The following is a 21,633-nucleotide window of genomic DNA, read 5'->3' on the forward strand; positions in this document are numbered from 1 at the left end:
TGTGTGTGTATAATAGTCATTACATTTTATTCCATGTACTTAATATCAAATTTTAGATACTTTATTACCCCACAAAAGTTAATTTACCCAGTTTTTATTATCATGCAGCCACGTTTTATTCTCATTTGGCTTTTAGTTTAAAAGCAAAACAGTATATTTTTCTGTGGATTTTCTCCTCTAGAAATAGCTTCTGTAGAAGATCACATTCCTCCAGCCAGAACTCAGAGCTGAATTACAGTGGGCACAGAGCCAGGGCCCCTCTGCATCTGGTGGGACCTGGCGAAGTGAAGTGGCCCCAGGCAGTGAGTCCCCGCTGAGGTACCTTCAGGAGTACAGGCTGGTGTGTGGTCCGAGTGCGCCCCACATCAAACTTCAGTGCATTTGTTAACTCTGGCTTAGTGGTTTCCCACTTTGAAAAAAAAAGGTGTGCTTCTAATGGAATCAGAGGGATATTGCAGTCGTTTATGGAAAGGCCGCAACATTTGCCTAAGTGAATCATTCATTGTCAGCTGACATAATCTTGAGCTAGTTTATTAAAAAAAGAAAAGAACAAACGTTTTTGTTTTTTAAGAAAATGCTTTGTATGCAGTCTCTCAGTGTGTAATACCAGCTTTCAATCCCTAGAATCTGTTCCTTGCTCACGTGGGTGGTGGCGGCTGTGCTGGTGTTAGTAACGGTAACAGGTCCTGCCCACCACTTTCGTGTCCTGCGGATTCTGGCTGACTCCTCAGGGCAGTGCTCCCTCGGCTGCCAGGGTTTCCATCTTAGCTCGTCAGTCACCAAGCTGTGAGACCCCTTAAACTGCGGGGGTGGTGAGAACATTTCGAGGAGCGAATGAGACAGAGTCTGCAAAGTGATACGCGGGACGTGCTCAGCACAGGACCCAGCCCGTCCGGAGCGGTGGTGGAGTCCTCCCCACTCTTCACCCTCCTGGAGAGGCCCAGGAGCTGGTCTGGGTCCCTGGAAAGAAAGGGGTGGACCCAGGCTGGGAACCTGGGATTCCTGCCTGCAAGATCCTGAGGCTCCTCACACCGCTTCAAGGGGGACGTGGGGAGGTGGGTCTTCGCTGACAGGTCGATTCCTCTCACTGCAGCTGCCCTGCTGATGACCCGTCACTGCCTCTTGATCCTTTCAATAAGCCCTTAAGTCTTTCAACCAATTTGGTTGCCCTTTTTTGAACCCGATCCAATCTAAATATATTCCTAGTGCCTGTGAAATTCACAAGTAAGCTTAGTAATACAGTACAGGGTGACCAGCATTTTATGGGGTAGGATTAGCCTTTCCCTGTCACGTGAGGCAATTCTGCTGGGGTGAACTTGAAGTGGCATTCATCTTCATTAATGTGACTTGTGTTACAAACATCTCTCATGTGTGACTTGCTGCCTTGTCTGGGATCTGTCGTCTCAGCCTTCAGCGCTCTCTCTCTCTCTGTCTCTCTCTCTCTCTCTCTCACACACACACACACACACACACACACACATCCCTCTTCCTTCTTTTCTTAAACAAACAAAATGAGCTATAGACTCGAGGTGGATATCTTAATCCTTAACACCCCTAACCCCACACAGTTACACAAAAACAGCTGAGTTGTCTGCTTGAAGACAACTGGCCTCTCAGCCCTTTCTTCTCATTTGCTCCTGGTTGTGTGAATCAGGACAAAACTCTGAATGAGTTTTGTTGATATTCGGAAACTGTATTTCTTCCGCTTAGACCTCTGTCCTGTTGGCAGTTCTGAAGAGAAACCCTGTACTCTGGTGTGACTGACATCAACATTATCATGCTCTCTTCTGAGGGAAGATGTTTAGGATGTGTTTATATTTATTGCATTTTTTAAAAATTGTTAATGATAGACTTAGGGGGTTTGTCTAACAAGGCCCGTCTTGAATTTCTGTGAAAAATGATGTTGTGTTTTTATTTCCTGGACTTCCTCAGTTAAAAGTATTTGAAAAGATCAGTCTCCCCCTAGAATCTTATTTATCTTTCTGTCCTGCATACTCTTGCTGCTTTATTTTCTGTGTGTTTGCTATCATGTCCTTCTCCCATACAAGACTAGAGTCCTTCACGGTAGGACTTGTGACCTGTTTGCATTGGCCTTCCTGTATGTGACGGTAATGCAGTAAGATGCCAGCTGAGTCAAATCTTTGAATTTCTGAACATTGTTACACTTACTTTATGAAAGTGATTGTTTTAACAGTCGTAATTCAGAGTTGTAAAGTGGTCAAACGTTTTCCTTCTTAAAATTAAAATTAATAGCTATAGCTACTAGTTGAGAAATGCATGGTATATGCACTTGTGTGTGTACTGGTGGTTGTGAATATCCCCACTTACACGTAAAGTGAGAGGAGAAAGTTCATAGCTCAAGCATTTGAAGGGTGGTACAGTAGATGCACCTGGGGTGTTTTCTTCCTGGGAAGCAGACAGGAACCGGGAAGAGGAATGTTTTGTTTCCTTAGGTGAGTCCCCCCCCCCGCCGCCGTTTGGTTTATACTTAATGGGAAAAGGACCAGTTATGGTTCATTATTATACAGAGAAAGGCAACATATACTACCTTGGATTCCTTTTACCTGCCTAAGGGGAGTTGGGTTGGGGGAGACTGACTGATTTTTTTTTTAACTCTCTCGCAATGCAGACTGCACTGTGTGAGATGAAATTATCTAAATGGTTTTAAAGGTAGCTGCCTTTGTGGTTCTGTGTGCTGCCGTACAAGCTCAGTCATGACGGTCAGCCCAAGGGCAGCCTACTCACCAGGTCATTCTCTCGGGTTCTGGTGAAGGATAGACATTGTCATCTTAGTGCGTTTTGTGACGCGGCTTTTTTATTTTTCCTTTGACTTCCAAATGAGAACAGAATTGCCTCCTAGGAATGGGGAGCAAGGGGGTCAAAGGACAGATGATGAGGGACTGGCTGTTCTCCTTCCCTGACTCAGAAAGCAGATGTGACTGTGGTTGGGCTTCTGTGAGACAAGATACAGTGTTATTTATAACCAGAATTGGGCAGAGGCGGCCCAGGAGTTGGGTAGGGATGGAGTTGGGTTGTACCAGTGAGACAATTGAGGGTTCCTGACATTCCAAGAATTCGGATTCTATAATTAGAAGACTTCTTGTAAGAGAGTAAATCAGAGGAAGCAGTGAGGTTCTTGTAAAAACATGACTTGTGTTGTAGCGGGGCCTGGCTCTCCCCCCATTGCTGTGGGAGGCTTCCTGCCGTCACAGCTTACTGGTGCCCCCTGGCGGCACTCAGGACCCCTCACACTTCATTGCCTTGGGTGAGAACCCTGGGGTGAACAAGGGCAAACTTTTTAAATTAAGTTTACTGGTACTTTTTAGGTACACACTATGATCACACTCATCATTGGGAATTTGTACCTGTCCATGATGTCTCTTGGTTCTTCTTTTTTCCCTATTCCCCTTCCCTCCCTTCCACCCCTCCCTATTTATAAAAACTTCAGTTTTTCCTTCTTTTTTCATACTTTTTCCCTTCTTTCCTTTCCCCTACCCACCCCCCAACCACCACATTTCCCCTTCAGACCTTTTCTTCTTTTAAATTTCCAGGTTTGGAGGGTGTACTTGTTGTTTAGATTTTATTCAGACTTCTTTCTCCTTTTTCTCCTTTGTTTTAGGCCAAAGAACTGCCAACTTTAAAGGATAATGATTTCATTAATGAGGGCCAAAAGATTTATATTGATGACAGTAACAAAAAGGCGTTCCTGGAAAAACTGAAAAAGGATGTCGAGGTAAGACCAATAGTCAGGACAACGACACTGTCTCAGTTTCAAGGCTGTTGGTTTTAAGGCATTTTGTAACCCATCTGTTAAAACCTGCTACCAAGGCAGAAGTGGACATGTTCTGCCTTCTCCGCTCCAGTAGAAACAGTGCACTGTGTGTGGTGTGATCTGGTTTGAAAATGCAGTCCGCCGGTTTGGGATGACCAACACCAGGAAGGCCTCTTGCCTCTTGGCCACATCTCAGAGCTGGTCCACACCGCTTGTGCCACCAGCCGCCCTGGACAGGGCCCGGACCCAGAGCGTCGCCTTGCTGTGGCCCGGGCTGGCTCAGGACATTTTGGGCACATGAATGACGGGAACGACAGGGCAGTGAGTGTTCCAGAGGGCTGTGAGCCTGTCACGACAGTTTCTTGTTAAATACAGTCATGTTTGAGAATCTAAAATACACCTCTTTCTGTCAGATTGATGGGTATAAAAGCACTGCCGCTTCCCTGTTGGAATCCTTGTTTAATTCTGTTAGAGATAAACTCAGTGAAAGATTTGTTTCCTTCTAATGTGTTGAGTTACACAGTGGCACAGAGAGAATTCTAATTCGGGCAATTACCAGACTAGGTCTCTCTTGGCTGTTACTTTTATTTGGGTGTGCACAGTTTTTTCTTTTTACTTTGAAGTATCGTTCTCCACATACTAAGAGGTGCTACTTAGAGAAGCTTTGGAGAAAGATTTTCTTTTTCATATCATTAAACAAAAACAATTAAAATGGCTAGAGCCAAAGAATGAATGTCATGCATTTGATCCCCACAAAGGCCAAGCAGTATTTTAATTTCCTTTTTAATCTAACAGCTCTTTGCATAGCAAGACACTCAGGTTGACCAAGTTCATTGCTAGTTATTTTTAGATCATTTAACAAAATATTTTTAAAGGACACGAGTGTCTAATTTAAAAACAAAAGCATAGGCACAGGTATTTGCTTTTAGCATGTAATGTTTCCAGGCTTTTTATTAATCAGCATTTATTTTTCCTCGGTCATCTGTGGTTACTGTTAAAATGCATGTTAGTTAAGCATTTTCTCTTTGGAGTCAACTTGATCTAACTGATAATTAAGTGGAGGACCATAGGGGAAATACTCTTGGATTTTTACTGATTAATCAACAAATCTTTCATCCTGAGAATAATATTATTTTAGTAATTATGGTAAGTAGCCCTCTGGATTATCTGTGACCTGCTCCCCAAAATTATCTTCATTTTCCTTTCTGTCGGCTGCATATCACCACAATGTTTAGCCTCCGGAAATAATGTGACTCAGGCAGTTCAAACTTAGAGTTGAATTACATGAGGATCCTCTTAGCCCTTTTGTTGAATCTAATAATGTCGTTGATTAAAGGATTGGATAGTTTAGTCTCATACACAGCTCTCACACTTAGCTGTTTTGTTGAAATGGAGACGGAGTATGAAGTGTTCTTTCATTAAAAAAAATTTCCTTGGTGGCTGATAACAGTGTCTTTAGTTTTGAAATTCATGCAGAAGCATCATTAAATTTTTAAGCAGGTAATTACGGTGAAGTAACTTGACATCTGATCTCGACAATGAGACTAGAATTTAATCTGGTTTTCTTTCTTTTTATCAATTCCACTCTTTTTAGTGTAGCTGACTGGACTGACTGCTAAGGTTGGAGTAGTTTTTTGTTGTTATTTTTTTGTTTGTTTTCTTTCCATAATGCTTAAGTAGAAGGTCTAAGTTTGTTACAGCTCAGTAGGCAGCCTGGGTTTTTTCCATAAAAGAATTGTCATTGGAGAATCTAGTGGCTTCTTTCTATGATAGCAATTCTATTCTGTTCCTAAGCGATGCTGGGTGCTTTCGCCTCGTTAGCTTTGCACGCAGCTAAACACGTATACCCTCTCTACAGAAAAGAAAGGCCGTGTGTGCTCCGTAGTGAATCCAGTCACTTTGCTTCCTCCCCGCTTCTTGTCAATGCCGATCACGACCTGGATCTCCTCTGTCAGTTTACACTGAGCTCCTCGTGTCACACCTGCAAAACTGCTCTTCCCGTGCTGCCCAGAGCAGCCTTTTCACCATGCACCCCTCACCTGGCTCATGTTTATGACCAGACGGCTGTGGGTGAGGCGATCAGGTGTAGGGATCCTGGGGTGGGAGGGCAGCCAGTGTTCACAGAGTGCCTGCAACCTCAGTCTTTCTCGTGAAGTCTTTATCTTTTTTTTGGCAGTGCTGGGGACTGAACCTAGGGCCTTCGTATGGAGCTGCAGCCCCAGATCTTGTTTATTTTTGAGACCATGTCTCACTGAATTGCCCAGGCTAGGCTCAAATTTGTGATCCTCCTGCCTCACCTTCCCGGGGTGCTAGAAAAGCTTCTCAGCTGTGGATACTGCTACTGTCCCTACTTGGCGGATGCAAAAGCCAAGTTGGGAAACAGAGACGATGCAGCTCCTCGATTTAGACCAGGATTTGAGGCTGACAGAGACCACACTCCTCACTCTGCTGATACAAGGTGCAAGTCAAAAGTGCTTGTGAGAGCACAGCTGAGGCTGGTGTTTGTTTTGTTTTGTTTTGTTTGTTTCTGATAAATCCGCCAAAGGAAGAAGATTGTAAGTTTTAACAAGTGGTCAGATGTTAAACGGGGCTAACCAGAATGTTTTTTACATTGGAGATGTGTTAGATGGTGAAACAAAGGTGTTAATCAAGTAGCAGAGTTCCTTTAAACCTGTTGTGAAGGAGAGGTCACTGCTCCCTGGCCACACGATCTCGATGGGATTCATAGACCACTGGTACAAAGAATTGGCACGGGCTGGGAGCGTGGTTCGGTGGCAGAATGTTTGCCTGACACGTGCGAGTCCCTGGGTTCCATCTTCAGTACCAAAGCAGGGGGGTAGCTTAATTAAGAAGCAATCAGATTAGAGAGTCTGAGAGAAAAAGAGGTACATCAGAGATTGGTTTATTCATTATTCAGACCTTAGAAGGTTGGAAAACCAGAGAAACTGAAGATAAAAATCTCCATACTTTGAAATCGTAACCTACTTAAAAAATAAATATGTGTTTAGATGCTTAAAAGGATGAACAGAGAGGGGAAAAACGAGCAAACACCTTAAGTACCCAGCATTAACTGAACCCTGGCCCCCGCCCTTGCCACCCGTAGGCCCCCAGTCCACAGTAGTGTTGGGATTTCCTTTTCAGAGAGTGGACTTCTTCAGCACGGAGCTGAAGAGACAGTAAGACTCCCTGGGCGTCTTCAGCCTGTCTGAGGCTGGGCACGGCTCAGTGGCAGAGCACTTGCTTCCCAAGCTGCAGGCTGTGGGCTCAGGCCCCAGCATCACACAAAAAAAGGAAGGGGATTAGAGAAGAATAAATGGGTCCTCCTTATCAGCAGAACCTTTCTCTTAACCCTGCCTTACGCTGTCTTTCCTGTTTCTACCCCAGTCTCAGATTTGAAAGCAGGTATGATACCGGATTTCCTGTCTTCCTGGGCCTGTGGAATAGCTTCTCTCCCGAGAGGTGTATTTCTTTCATTGTGGGTTTTGTGGGTTACTTTCGAAGCTAACCCCGCTTTTGCTGCTTCCTTACTGGAGGCAGAGCCGGAGCAGGGTCTGACCATAGGCCCGAGGCCCAGGAGGGTTGCTCGGGGCTCTAGGGACAGCTGGGCCATGGAACCTGCCTACTCAGGGTCCCTGGCCAGCCAGGTTCATCACAGGAAGCTCCTGGCTCCTGGACCTAAAGCACACTGGGACGTGCACGTGGAGGTCAGAGAAGCCCTCGGCGGCAAAGTGAGATCGGGTCCTGGAGAGGGATGAGCAGTGTGCGGGACAAGAGTTTCTACTGTCGCTTTGCTTTTGCTTCCTGGTTTGGGGTCTGACAGGAAGTAGGTGGGAGGAACCGGGCAGTGCTGGGAGGTGGGGAAGAGGCAGCTGGCTGTGCCTTGACTTGTCCGAACCCCACCTGCTCAGGGTCAGGAGGACCCCGAGCAAAACCAGCCAGAGCCCTCGGGAGGCGTGGTTGGGAGGAGGAGTCACCCACATACTCAAGCGCATGCAGCCAGCCAGGGGCCTCTTGCAGAGTCGTGTAGTGCCAGGGGCCCCAACAGCTGACACCTGGGGGGTCCAGGAGGTGTGGGGAGAGCAGGCTGACCCCATGAGAGCTGTTTCCACCCGGTGAGAAAAGGGACGTCATTGAAAGGGCTTCAGCAGAAGCAAGGCATAGCCAGGTTTGCATGTTGAAAACACCTTCCCGTTGTTGAGGGCTGGAGAGGGAAGTTCCAGCTCACCCGACCTTTACCAGACGTCACAGGGACATTCCAGGCCAGCCCAGGCAGTGGGGTGGGGAAGACCTTTCCCTGTCCCTGCGCAAGCTCAGCAGGGCCCCGCCCAGCTGGGTCCCTCCTGTCCTCCATGCCCAGCACACACAGACTTGGGGTGGCGTTGCCGCCTCCAGCAGAGTGACATCCGGGATGGGGCAGTAGGCGCCCAAGAGACCCTACATGAGGGGAGAGCCCTGGACCATGCTGGACGGTGGAGCAGTGGAGAGGACGAGGGAGACACCTGTCCTCGAGCCCAGGGCCACGCTTGGCCCAGGCATGGTCTCCTGGAGACCGGGGCCAACGGCTGGGGCCTAAGTAAGCGCCTCGTGGGTCGCACCCCTGAGAGCCAGGGACACAGCCAGCTGCTCCTGACAGTATTTCCCAAATGTTGTCTGAGAAGCCAGGCCTGGGGGCTTAAAGGGGGAGCGGGCCGTGGGGTCCTCAGTGGCAGGCGGGGGCTGGCTGTGACCCTGCTGGGAGTCTCAGAGAGCTCATCACCTTCATCAGACACCAGCTGGTTTCAGCACACTGCCTCCCATCTGAGGTGTGCAGAACAAGGTCGGGCACAGCCCCAGAGGCGGTGTGAGGGCTACTGGAGTTCTCTTAACTTCATCCCTGGGCATAGGGCGTTGTCTTTTGGGGCCACCGCACCAGTTCTCTTCCTGTCTGTTCCTGCGGTGATGGTGACAGCGAGGGTGACGCTCCCTGGCCAGGCCGGCCTGTGTCGGTGGAGGGTGGAAGCCCAGTGCTCCTTGCATTACTCTTCAGTGGCTGCCCCCTGGCCCCGGCACTGAGGCCCAGCACCGCCAGGACTGGGCAGATGGGCAGCATGCCCTGAGGAGGCCTGGCGAGGGAGGGCACTGTGTGTGGCCACCTGCCATCGCCTCGGCGCCCTCTCTGGACCAGGAGAGCTGGACGGAGGCGTGGGGCTGGGTATGAGGGCTTGGCCCCGCTCTGCTTTTAAATGCGTACAGCTCTCCCACCTGACTTCAGTATCCAGGAATAAGGTCCTCACGCTTTCTTTTTCTGAGCTCAAAACAGTGGAACGTTTAGCTGGTCCCGTGGGGCTCAAGATAAATGGGAGTCAAAGACAGGCTGGTGGCAGAGCAGGATGCCAGGGCCCATGGAGAGGTGACAGCCTGGGAAGCAGCCAGCGGGGGCCCCGGGACAGACCTGCACCCCAGTCCTCTCCTGTCTGGGGAGACACGGCTCCTCACTCAGCTCTGAGACCAGGCCACTTCCCAGCAGGCTCAGGAGAAAGCAGCGGCCTGCAGGTCCCCACACATTGGCTTCCTTTCATTCTCAGCCAGAACTCAGCACCTGGAATGCACACGCTTTTCATGTGCGTGTGGATGCTTGAGCCACTGTGCGCCCCTGAGCGAACGTGGTGCTGAGTTCTCCGGGAGTCGGGCCTCGTGCCTTCCTGGACCCCAGGCCCAAGGCTGCAGTGGAACCGGGTGCTGTACAGAGCTGGCCCGGTGGGGCCCAGGGAGTCACAGCCCACAGACACTCAGCAGACCGATGAGAAGAGCGCCCTCCGTCAGTGCCACGGGTCTGGTGCACCCCCTGCTTAATGAAAAGGAACGGAAACTCAGAGACCCTGGCAGACAGGAATGGGCAAACCCACAAGCTAGGTCCTGCCCTCAGGGTGCGCTGGCCATGGGCCGGGCGGGGGCCTCGTGGGAAACAGAGCGCCTTCCACATCTCCTGTCAGTGGGGCAGAGGGACCGCGTTCTGCACCGGAGCGGTGGCGTGACTCCTTTGCTGGTTGAGGCTCTGGGCCTTTACTTGTGATGGACAGGGTAATAGCCTGTGCTCAGAATGTGCTGAATTTCAAAGTACTTCCCAACCCATTGGGCGAGGCCGCACTGGAAGCTACTTGGGAGGTCCCTGGCTTTCTCTCTGGCCAGTCTTCATTGTTGGAGCGCGTTCTCCGTGCCAGGCATGCCCGCCCTTGGCGGTGGTCCCCCCCATGCCGTGCGAGCCTGGGCTACCAGCTTTGCTTTTCGGGGAACATCAGCCAGCTCTAGACAGCCTGAAGTGCTGGCTCAGAAACATCCTGGAAGGGACAGAACTGCCCTCGGGGGGACCCCGGCACCTCCAAACCTCACACACAGCCATGTGTTTTCCCGAGTTCCTCATTAAATTCCGTGTCTGTCTGTTTACTGAGCAGTACTAAAAACAACGCAGGGCGTTCACCCTGAGCTACACCCCTGCCTCTTTTTTTGTATTTTTGATTTTGAGACAGGGTCTCTCCGAGTCACTCATCTGCCCAGGCTGGGTTCGAACTTGGGGTCCTCCTGCCTGAGCTGTGCGTTAAATCTGGTGACTGAGGTGTAACGCCTGTTGCCCCCTCCAGTTTCTCGCCCAGTTGAAGCTCATGGACTACAGCCTGCTGGTGGGGATCCACGACGTGGAGCGGGCGGAGCAGGAGGAGGTGGAGGGCGAGGAGAACGAGGGCGAGGAGGAGGCGGAGAGCGACGGCACGCCCGCGGTGGGCACCCCTCCCGACAGCCCGGGGAACACGTTGAACAGCTCCCCGCCCCTGGCTCCCGGCGAGTTCGACCCGAGCATCGACGTGTACGGGATTAAGTGCCACGAGAGTAAGTGTCCTTCCTGCCTTGCTTTCTGCGGTGCGGTCCGCCCGGAGCCACGGCCAGCGAGTTCGCTGCCCTGTGAGCCGCCTCCTGCGGGGCCCAAGGACCCTGAGCTGGGGACAAGTGTGTTAAAGGGATAGACCGCACAGGCTCACGCTCAGGGGTACCGCGTACAAGAAATGTTTGAAAGAAGTGGTTAGCCGACTTCTCCTTTCAGTGAGTCAGAAGCATTGGAAAATCCGTGCCGAGCGAGCTCAGACGCGGGTGCGGCCCCCGGAGCTCTGCGCGGGCAGGAGTGAGGGTCCCCGAAGTGCTGCCTCCCTTCTCAGCCGGATATCTCCACCCAGTGTCCGGGCAGCTGAGTATTTGAGGAAGATGATGTTCTACCTTGGCTGGCTGCTTAGCCATGAAAAACCCAAAGATTTTAGAGTTAGGATTTTTAAAATTTTCCCCTTGTTTTTCAAGTAATAAAAGGTATGGTTTTTTTTTTTTTTGGTACTGGGGATCGAACTCGGGACCTTGTGCTTGCGAGGCAGGCAAAGGAACTGCTGAGCTAAATCCCCGGCCCTGCATGGTCCTTTTTATTTTATTCTCAGTGGAGTATTAAGTGGGTTTGTGCTGTTTTGCTCAGATTTTGTGTTGCTCACTAAAATTGTTTCTTTTTCGCAGAAAATTAAGTGTAGAATACATACATTTTTTACCATTCATAACTAAATCATATTTTTGAAAATATATAGAAAGTTGATAATATAGGTGATGTAATCTTTTACCCCAATTTAATATATCCAACGAGAATTAATTGTGAGCAGTGCACCTAGTGGTAGAAAAGAGTAAGCATAACTTGTCCTGGGTTTAAAGAGCATTTTAAAGACACCAAAGCAGTACACTATAATTAAAGTCCAGATTAATAAGCAAAATAAAAGCACTTAGTCTCATGCTTGGACCATGTCAGTATCCTAGGGTTTTGATGCCTCCCCCCTTTTTTAAATTTTTATGTGGAAAGAGGACTGGGTCATGGGCCAGGCAGGGAACCACAGCTCGTTTTGTCCACTGTCAGCTGTCGTCCTGTCCCCGAGTCACTGTCGCCCTCCGTTTCAGATTCGCCCAGGAAAGAAGTGTACTTCATGGCCATTATCGACATCCTCACTCATTACGATGCAAAAAAGAAAGCTGCCCATGCTGCAAAAACCGTTAAGCACGGGGTAAGTTTCGCACAGACCCCTCCTGTCTGTTGTACCCACCACTGCCACAGGCAGGGTCCACGCTGTTCATGGCCTCCAGTGAGGTGGCTTTCCAGAGGTGTGCAGCACACACACACACACACACACACACACACACACACACACACACACACACGGTCTGGGTCTCCTGGCCCTAAGGCTCTGGCAGGTCGCTCACAGGTGGCGGGAGCAGCCCCAAGGCAGCCCTGGAACATGGCTGAGAGTCTTCTGTGTTTTAAAAACACCCCAAAGAGGAAAAAAAATCTTTCTCTTCTGCAATATTCTGAACTGAAGCAGGATTTTCCAAAATAGGAGGATTGTATTTCCTTTCTCACACAGAACTGTGTTTCTTCTGTTATAGAAAGAAGGCTTTTGAATGTTGGGTCAGAGTCTCTGATGCTAATTCTTTCCCTGTGTCGTGCTTGCTCAGAATGGTCATTCTAGGCACCTGTCAACCTCTTCAGTCCCTGGGACAGGCCTGTGAGGAAGATCCTAGTGTCTCCTCACTGCTAGGAGATGCTGGGGAGGGCAGTCACTTTCCAGGCAGGGAAGAGGAGGCTCCTCCAAGGCCCTGCCTGGCTGGGCGTCACAGCCGCCTGTCCGTCTTCCGTGTGCGATAGGGGAACCCCATGGAGCCTGGCCGTGTGGGTGCCTCGCACAGACTGTGTGGAGCCAACCAAGATGCACCAGAACAAACAAGCTCAGCTAAAGGCTCTTGGTCATCCGAGAGCTGGAGCCAGCCTAGAACCATATTCCCTGTGGCAGAGGCATATTTTTGTGGTACCATCGAGAGCTGTGGCCATCCTGCCATGCGCAGAGTGCAGACCGAGGCCTTCCCTGGGCCTCTAGCACGTCAGTGAGAGAGCTGGGTGGTACCACCCACCACCGAGCCTTCTGTGTCCTTTTCTTTTTTTTGAGAACTAGGGATCAAACCCAGGGCTGCATCCCCAGCCCTTTTTATATTTCATTTGCAATAGGGTCTCATTAAGTTGTCCACACTGGCCTCGAATTTACAATTCTCCTGCCTCAGCCTCTCAGGTACTTGCAGCTGCAGGTGTGTATCACCATGCCTGGCTCTGAGCCCTGTTTTTAAACTGTGCTTGTGCCAGGAATTCTGCCTCCTCTGCAGGTTCTGAGTCCAGCCCAGGAATTGAGGGAGAAGTCTTGAGAAGGTCTTGTGATATTCCTTGTGCTTGGCTCTAACTGGAAACCACTGATTCCTCGCAGAGACAGACCTGGGCAGAACCCCGGTGTCTCCTTTCCCACCAAGTGGCTTTGAGGAGACGCTCTTCAAGAGTCAGTCCCCTCCGCTGACGCAGGGTCCAGTGCCTCAGGCGCTTGCTTGGGTTTTTCTGGGAGGACATTTGCAGTGGGTGACCAGGCCATACTCAGGGCAGGTGTTTTCTAAGTGTAGGTTCCCAGGACTTGGGATCATACGGTGGCCAGTGTGGTCCATGCAAGTCTCCCACGTAAGTTACCAGTTTAGCTCCCTAACCCGCGACATGGCCCAGAGTCCTTAGTGGTTTGCAAGGACAAAAATCTTACTCTTAGCAAGGAGTGTTGTGCCGAGCTGCTGTCCAGGGTCATCTCTGCCCTCAGGGACCTCTGTGGGGAGACCCCAGCAGCTTGGGCCTCAGAGTTGCAAGTTCGCCCACAGATCTATGTATAGAAGAAGTAGCACCTGATGTGTTAAGCTCTGGCCTTGCCCTTCGCAGCCCACGAAGCTGGACAGTAACTGCTTGCGTGCGCTGGCCAGCACTGTGCCAGGGTCAGGCCTCCTTCCTCCGCTCGGTCTCTGGGAAGGGGAACAGGGGCATCCTGGGGCCTCCACAGGAAGATACAGCCAGCAGCGAGTCTCACTGCCTGCGCTGCTCAAGGAGTTTGGGCGGCTCCCCCAGGGTCGTCACTGTCATTGCCCCTTGTCCTTGAGCACCAAACCTCTCCCCTCTTCCAAACTAAGAGGGTCCTTGAAAAGTAACGTAACCCCAGACGTTGTTGCCGAGCTCTCCCTTCTGTCAGATGGTTATGTTTGTCATTCTCAAGGTGTCTCCAGTCCGCCTTCTTGGAAAACAAAGGTCTTGTTCCCATTGCCTCAGAAGGTGAGCTACACATTCTCCTGTTTGCTGGGAACGTCCCGAGCATGGCTCTTTGGATTCTTTAAATTACAGCCATCTCACAGGTGTGACAGTAGCCCCTGGTGCGCCCACCACCTTTGCCTTGTTTCAAACACAGCTCCCTTAGAGTCTTTGGCCAAATAGCCAGAGTATTTTGAATTGCGGTTTAAGAGAAGAGACTGCCTACATGCGGATGTCACTCGCTTTCCGGCTGGGAGTGTCTCAGTGGTGCAGCACTTGCCCAGCACACACGCGGCCCTGGGTCCCATCCCCAGCACCATTTAAGAATATGTATTATTAACTTTATATTCACTTGCAATTGGAGATAGCTATAGATGCTGGGTAATAATTTAAGGAAAATCAGCAACATTATATCGGTGTCCTTTTCCTTTAAAACTGCCCAGGCTGGAGCAGAGATCTCAACTGTCAACCCGGAGCAGTATTCCAAGCGCTTTTTGGACTTTATTGGCCACATCTTGACGTAACCTCCCGCACAGCCATGGGTGGGCACGAACGTGGGACGAGCAGAGGTGGCTCCGGTGAGGGGAAGCCGTGAAGCGTTCATCTTGCAGGAAGCAAACCTTGTTTACATCTTTGGGCCAAGATGACTGACGGGGGCCGCTTGCTCTAACAGCTACCTGATATTTCCCAGCATCGTTCTCACTACTTCGGACTCCGTGTGTGTGCTTGCTCGCGTGCACATTTTTAGCAAGTGAATGAATTCAAATGGACCAGCTTGAATCAGAAGGAACCCTCAGATTCTAGCCGCGGCCGAAGGAGTGGGTCCATGGGGGAGGCAGGAGGAAATGGATGTCAGCGCGCGTGTGGCATCAGCTGGCAGACTGTGGACCGCTTTATTCTCTTGAGTTGAAAGATGTAAGACAGTATTCACAATAATAATGACGGTGAAAATAATAACGATGATGCAAAGGAAAAAAAGAAATCACTGCGAATGAATGTTCCATTTCTGCCCCGCACGCAGACTCCTTCATAGCTGTCACCAGCCCCCTGCACCAGCTGGGAGAGTGGCGGCGCCTCGCTGTGCACTGGCTTGGGGTTCTGTCCCCACAGCACCAGGGTCCCGGAATCACCCCTCCTCCTCCCCGCCCAGAGCCGATGCCGCAGGACACTTGTCTGCATTCTCACCTCCATAACATGCCCAGGAAAACTGCTTGCTTCTCCCTCCTCGCCTGGAGACTTCAGCATTACACCCTTCTGCTGCAGCACAGCAGTTCACGCTGCAACACCAAGTATAGGGCTTCCCTCAGAGGTGCATAGTTTGGGGCAATGGTAGCTACATCTCCTGCTGTCAGTCCTCCCGTGACCCAGTGCAAATCCAGAATCTAAGAGGTTTATGTTTGCTCGCTGTTTTAAACAGTGGTGTTCTGTTAAGAATTATCCCTTTAACTGAACCCCTCAGTTTTACTGTTTACATTATTAGGAAAACAGGGATATTTTTGAATCTAAAAAATGTAATAAACAGCATGTGATTTTTGAAGTTTACATGTAAAGTCATTCTACAGTGTAGGTGAAATAATGTTTGTCCTATTCTGAAATGTGTCCTGCGGTCATGTTTTTGAGTGAATGTTTTGTTCAAAGTACACAGGCAGTCTGTTACAATAAAAGGATGAAGGTTGTTTCGTTTCCTCCAGATGTACATTTATCAACCTGATTTGTTTTTGTTTTTTAAGAAAAGGATTGAACTCGAATCTGGTTATGTAAGTTCATTGCCCTAAACTGTGCTGATTGTGTTTAATCAAGTTAAACATCTCCAGCATCCATTGTGTATCTACCAGCTTTCCTGCATTTTCCAAAAGGTGACAAGTTCTCAATGTTGTTAGACTTGCTTTAAGTAGGTTATCAACTTCTACGCTGTGCTAAGCTGTGCCTTTAAAACTCTTTGTTTAGAACGTGAGATGGTTTTTGTAGGCAGTTTCAGGAAAAGGAAAAAAAATCCACCCCGCAGTAATCACGTACAGCTCACAGACCCCGCCAGACTGCCTTTCTGGGCTCAGCTGTGCCCGCCCGTGCGGGCTGCCTTCACAGCAACCTTGGTAGCAGCAGCGATGGCGCCCGACTGCTATGGACTGACTTTGCATAGATCTGCTACCCAGCGCTGTTAACTTCACTGTAACATAGCTGCACAGATCTGGACTTTATGGACCTCAGTTAATCGATGCTCTGGTCTGGTTCCTCACCCCACCGCCGCGCCATTAATTCCGGCATCAGATCCATTTTGGTGTCCTGGAGTTCTGTGGTTCCTTTGACCCAAGACTCACACATGAGAGACGGTGAAGTGAAGACAAGGTATACATTCACGATTTGAGTAACTGTTTCCTTTGTGGCCAATCTCTGTATGCTTTTAGAAGTTTACACAATGCTTTGTTTTTGTCTGTAACTGTCTCTGTCACCCATCCCCATGGATACTCTGTTTGGACAGAGTGAAGAAGTTTGCCTTTATCTCCTAGAGCTAACCGTACACTCCAGCCTTGAGCCAGGCTTTACAGAATAAAGCACTTTGATGACTCTCCAAGGCGGAGCCCCGGTTCCTCTGTGTCAGTTGTGTTTCTGTGTGTGGCAGACAGAATATACATGCTCACTCCTGAGAGGATCCGCCGCTGATCCAGGAAGAGGCAGAAGTGAAATGGGATCTTTTCCATTGCTAGAGGCTTGTCTTCAATGTGTGAGCTGTTTTATTCGTAAATAATAATAACTTCCATGACAAAGCTGAACTTACGGCATGATGGACAGAGAAACAGATCTCTTTAGTGAATACCCTAGAAAGTCATAGCTATTTGCCATTTTGCTCAGCCTGGGTTCCCTGGGCCAGCAGTTTGGGAAACGTGATTAGGATCCCAGGGATGGCCATGCTTTGGAGGTCGCCACCCTGGGCGCTGGATAAGCAAACGCAGAGCAGTGATAGCACTTGTTCTGGAAAATGCCCTTTCCAATTCAATTAACACCTTAGAGAAGAGTTTAAACACAGCACACATCTCATACATTCTGCGACCACTTTGGCCACTGTGGGTGTGATGTGTGAAGACTTTCTGGCTGACCTCAGATCTCCCTTTCCCCCCTCTCCTAGACAACAGGATCTGCACTCCATCAGTGGCCACTGCCACGAGTACACTGGGTCTCTTTCACGGCAACGGTGTTGTTTACTTTGGTATTAATATTTCCTAGTCTTTTACCATGTTTGAAACGATGCATCTGCTTTTATGCATTTTTAAAATATGTAATTGGTTAAGTTTGGGGGTCATGGCCTTAGTTCTGTTTTGCTCATAAGATCTATGGTTTCTTTTGCACCTTTTTGCCTAGAACAAGGGTTCCTAGGAACATAAATACCTCAGTATTGCAGAACTGGCTATTGTGAGCAAGGAGCTTTAATTCCTTTTGTGCGTGCATATGTGTGTGTGTGTGTGTGTGTGTGTGTGTGTGTGTATGATTTGAATGTGAATACTCATTTTCCCTTGTGGTTAATTTCCTGAGTTGAATGAACATTGTCTAGTCCCAAGAAATAGTTATTTCTGATTCAGACAAGCACAAAGTCGGAAGGAAGCGTTAATCCCTAGTACAGAACCTCTGGGAATAGTAGTAAGAGTTCCGGACAGCTTTAAGGAGAGTGTACAAGGATATAATGAGCCCCAGAGGTCACATCCAGAGCTCAGCTCTTTGGGACTCCTGATGTAGGGCTCCCAGGGTCCTCAGCACTACCATGGGCAGCCTTCCTAGGAATTTCTAATGGGTACAAACTCAGTGACATAGTTACTGTTGTATTACTTCAAGCTCTCAGAGTAACCGGCCCCCATCTTTTCCTTGATCTCCATCTTCTTGACATTTTATTCAGCCTCAGTCACATGATGTTGAGATTATGATATTAATAATTTAAATTTTTTTCCGTAAAGGGCAGAAACTCAGCTCTACCTTTTGAACTCCCATCCTCAGGAGTTGCTATAGTTGGATCTTGACTGTCCTCCAAGGGCCCCTGTGTTGGAAGCCTAGTCCCCAGCCTGAGATGGCTGTTTAGAGAGGTACTGGAGAGGTAGGGCTTAGTGGAGGGAAGCGAGGTCCCTGGAGCTGTGCCCTTAAAGGGGATATTAAGACCCTGGTCCCTCCTGTCCTTGTCTGCTTCGCAACTGCTATGAAGTGACCTCCTCCACCATGTGTCTCATCGTGATGGACTGTGCCACCACAGACCTAAATCGATGAGGCCAGTCAGCCATGGACCGAAACCTTTGAGTTTAATTTCATTCCATAGTTAATTCTGAGTTCAGTTTAATTCCATAAGACAGGACAAAGATTACAGTTTCCTAGGATGGGCTGCCATAGATCTGTGTTTTATAATATGCCACGCTTGTCTCTACAAGAAGTGTTGGAGAGGAGGAAACTATGAATCTAAATAACAACAGAGAATGGTTCTTTATGATTTAAAAATGATTTTTCATTCATGAGCAGAAGATGGCAATCTGGAATATGTGTGTCATCATTTGGGGAAGCAAAGTCTTTTAAAGATTAAGAAAACAGGATTAAAGTTCAAATAACAAGGGTGCCTTGAGTCCAGGACAGGTGTCCCTGCAGAGGCGCTCTCTGTGTCAGGTCGTGGTGAGCTTTTGTGTAATGTGATTTTCAGAAAGTCCTTGCAGTAATTAAGGCCCATAAGCATGTGTGCATGAGAGCCCCTCCTCTGTGGTCTCCCCGCCTCATGTAGCTGGAGTGTGGCATAAGTGACTCCATTTTGGCCCTGCCAACTTTCACAGGACCTAGGCCCAGAGAAGCTGTGTGACTCATTTAAGGTCACAGTGCTTAGGGGCAAAGCTGGGGTTAGAACTCACCTGTCCACTGCAGCTCAAGAGCGGAAGTTGAATGTGTGACCAATGGACCTGGGGCACTCTACATCTGTGGGACCTCACCTCCACCCTAATGAGATTCGCCTGTGAAATTCCATTTCCTCTTTCTCATAGTCCAGTAGTTTGTTGTTGCTGCTACTCTTTATCCCTGTATTTTTTTATCAAGGATCTCACTGAGGAGCATTAAAATACTCCTAGGCCTGCTGAACAACAGTCTCTGGAGGTGGCACTTGGAAATCTATCAGTAAAATATGCTTTCCGGGTGCTTCTCGTGAATGGCCAGATCTGAAAATGGTTAGCATCTCCCTGTGATGACTATTTTTTATATTAACGTGGTTGTCTCTTATGGATTACAGCAGAATTCAGCAAACCACAGCCTGAGGACCAAATCCAGGCCACTGCATGATTTATATTGTAAATAAAGGTTTATTGGAACACAGCATGCCCAGCCATTTAGTATTTTCTGACTTTTCAGCCTCCAGAGGCAGAGTAACAGTTGCGACAGAGAATTTATGGCCCAAACATTTCTTGTCTAGTCCTTTACAGGAAAAGTTAGCTGGCCCCTAAAGTAGAGCCTCTTTTTAGTATTACAAAGTTGTTCTGCAGAACCATGGGCTTCAGTTCTTTCATGTGTTTCCTCACCTGCGATAGGCTGTAAAGTGTTTGAAAAGCTTGTCAACAAAATCAAATATTAAAAAATCATAGCATTTAGAACTGAATAAACGAACACTTTTAATAACCCTGTCATCAGTGCATCCAGTGGCTTTGATGAGTGACTAGTTCTGGGTGTCCCTTTTCAAACCAAGGTTCTAGGCTTTTGGGATTTTGGTTTCAAAAAGAAAAAAAAAATGATCCCTGAAGTTTAGAACACCTGCAGGTCAGATCTCTTTTCCTTTGACTACTGTGGCCCACTGATTCCCGTGTCTACTTCTCTGATTAGCACATACAGAATATTTGCTCCGATTAGATTGTCTCACAGTCTTCAGAATGGGGATAATAAAGACCTGTAACAGGTGGCTGTCGTGTGCATGTCAAACTCCAGGACTTTCTGACCTTGTAAAAGTCGGCTATATCCCTGTGCTGTCTTGTCTGCCCCTGGACACCTGCATCATCTGCAGATAACTGATTCACTAAAGCGGTTGCACCTGTACTAAAGTTACACACCTGCTTTTGAATTTGTGTCACAGTAACTGCTGCCGCCTTTCCTCCCCCCGACACACACACCCCTTAAGACAGGGTCTTGCTAAATCACTAAGTTGCCCAGGCTGAGCTCCAACTTAGGACACTCCTGCCTCAGCCTCCCAGTGCTGGTTATCGGTTATCTTCAATTGGCATCAGTTAGTAGTGGTGTTGCCTGCCTGTGAAACCTTTAGAAAGGGTCACTGATTCAGTGGTCCATTTTGCTAAAATCCTATAGAAACAGACGGTTGAGCTCTTCAACATATGTGTTTTATTTTCTCAAGAAACAACTTTAACATGTCTATCCATACTGTTCTTTTTGCGGCGCTGGGGATCAAATCCAGGGCCTCACCTGGGTGAAGTGAGTTGTCTTCTGCTGCGCTGTGCTCGCAGCCCCCTCGCTCTTGAATTTTTTTCCCATTGAGTTTATTGGTCCATTTTAGGTGCACAGTACAGTTACATTCATCACTGGGATCTTGCTCCTTTACACGATGTATCTTGGTTCTTATTTTTCCCCATCCCCCTGCCCTCCCTTCCCCTCCACCCTCTCTAGTCACAAAGACCACAAAGACTTCATTTCCACTTTTTCCTTTTCTCAGATCTTGTCTTTTCACTCCTTCCCTTCCCCCTACCCCTCCCACCTCCCCTTCTCCTTGAGCCCTTTTCTTCCTATTTCACACTATCAATTATACCATTTGAAGCCTTATTTACACTTTTAGTTTTTCACACCAGAAAAACTATTTGGTATTTACACATGCTCACCCTTGAATTTCTTTGGTCTCGCAGAATTTTGGCTAAGGCTTTTGTAACAGCTGATATGTACAACTTTTACTTAATTTTATTAAGGTAATAATGCTTAAATATAAGAACTTCGGACTGTGCTTGCCTCGCCATCCCCGCATCTTCTAACAGTCTGTGAGGCAGTGGCTGACAAGGGTGTGGTCTCAGGGCCCTTCCTGTCCCACATCCTGCTCCAGTTCTTCTACATCTTGGACCTCAGATTTGCCAAAGCGTAATAGAAGGGTTTTCCTTTTAGTTTCTGGGCATGAAATCTATTATTCTCCTACCCAGTTGGTGGGGGTGTTTATTTTGTTTTGATTTTTTTCTAGATTGTGGTATTGATTTAGTGAAAACCGGATCTTTTCAAGTCTCCATAGACAAATAACCACAGTCAGTAAGAGGATGGAGATGGACTTCAGGGCCTACAAGGCACAGGATCTTCCCACTGTCAGGCACAGATTTCCAGCCAGACCTTTAGGATCAACTGCGAAGGTATTTTTCCCTTTAATATTTGCCTACACGGACTTAGTTTAAATCACCGAGCATGGCGTACACAGCATTTCCTCTTGACTCACAGTAAGAAGGAGCAGAGATGGTGAAATACACAAACAGGTTGCGTGTGTTGATCAGAGCGCTGGTGAAGCAGACTCAGCCCTTGGGATTTGGTGGCTGGGACATCGCTGTCCCGTGCGGGTGTGCGACACGCGTGCCGTGGGTGTGCAGCTGTTGTATGGATGCTCCTGCCTCCCTTCTGTCAGTGTTGTGGATTATTCCAAGTGATGTCAGGTAACACAGCTTTAAAACTGTCAGAATAATGTAATTAGTCCTGACAACGTCTTTACATCAACTCACGAGTCTGCGTTGTG

At 48.4% G+C, this 21,633-nt stretch overlaps 1 protein-coding gene across 5 annotated transcripts in view; it reads left to right on the forward strand.

Moving 5' to 3' along the window:
• The window catches only part of Pip4k2a (phosphatidylinositol-5-phosphate 4-kinase type 2 alpha), a 70,926-nt gene extending 49,750 nt beyond the window's left edge, over nt 1-21,176 (forward strand). For 2 of the 5 annotated variants that reach the window (XM_019206859.2, XM_019206862.2), the window contains 5 exons: nt 3,620-3,733; nt 10,390-10,633; nt 11,726-11,829; nt 13,891-13,946; nt 14,366-14,900. In XM_019206859.2, the coding sequence (XP_019062404.1) occupies nt 3,620-3,733; nt 10,390-10,633; nt 11,726-11,829; nt 13,891-13,946; nt 14,366-14,441 (594 nt within the window). In that variant the 3' untranslated portion in view covers nt 14,442-14,900. Of the gene's footprint in view, nt 1-3,619; nt 3,734-10,389; nt 10,634-11,725; nt 11,830-13,890; nt 13,947-14,365; nt 14,901-21,096 lie in introns of those variants that run through there. The other 3 variants (XM_019206860.2, XM_019206863.2, XM_019206861.2) reach the window with 2 other exon arrangements.
• The last annotated feature ends 457 nt before the right edge of the window (nt 21,177-21,633 follow it).

Source organism: Fukomys damarensis, unplaced genomic scaffold (assembly GCF_012274545.1).
Source record: "Fukomys damarensis isolate Sample0158 unplaced genomic scaffold, DMR_v1.0_HiC HiC_scaffold_37, whole genome shotgun sequence".
Lineage (NCBI taxonomy): Eukaryota > Metazoa > Chordata > Mammalia > Rodentia > Bathyergidae > Fukomys > Fukomys damarensis.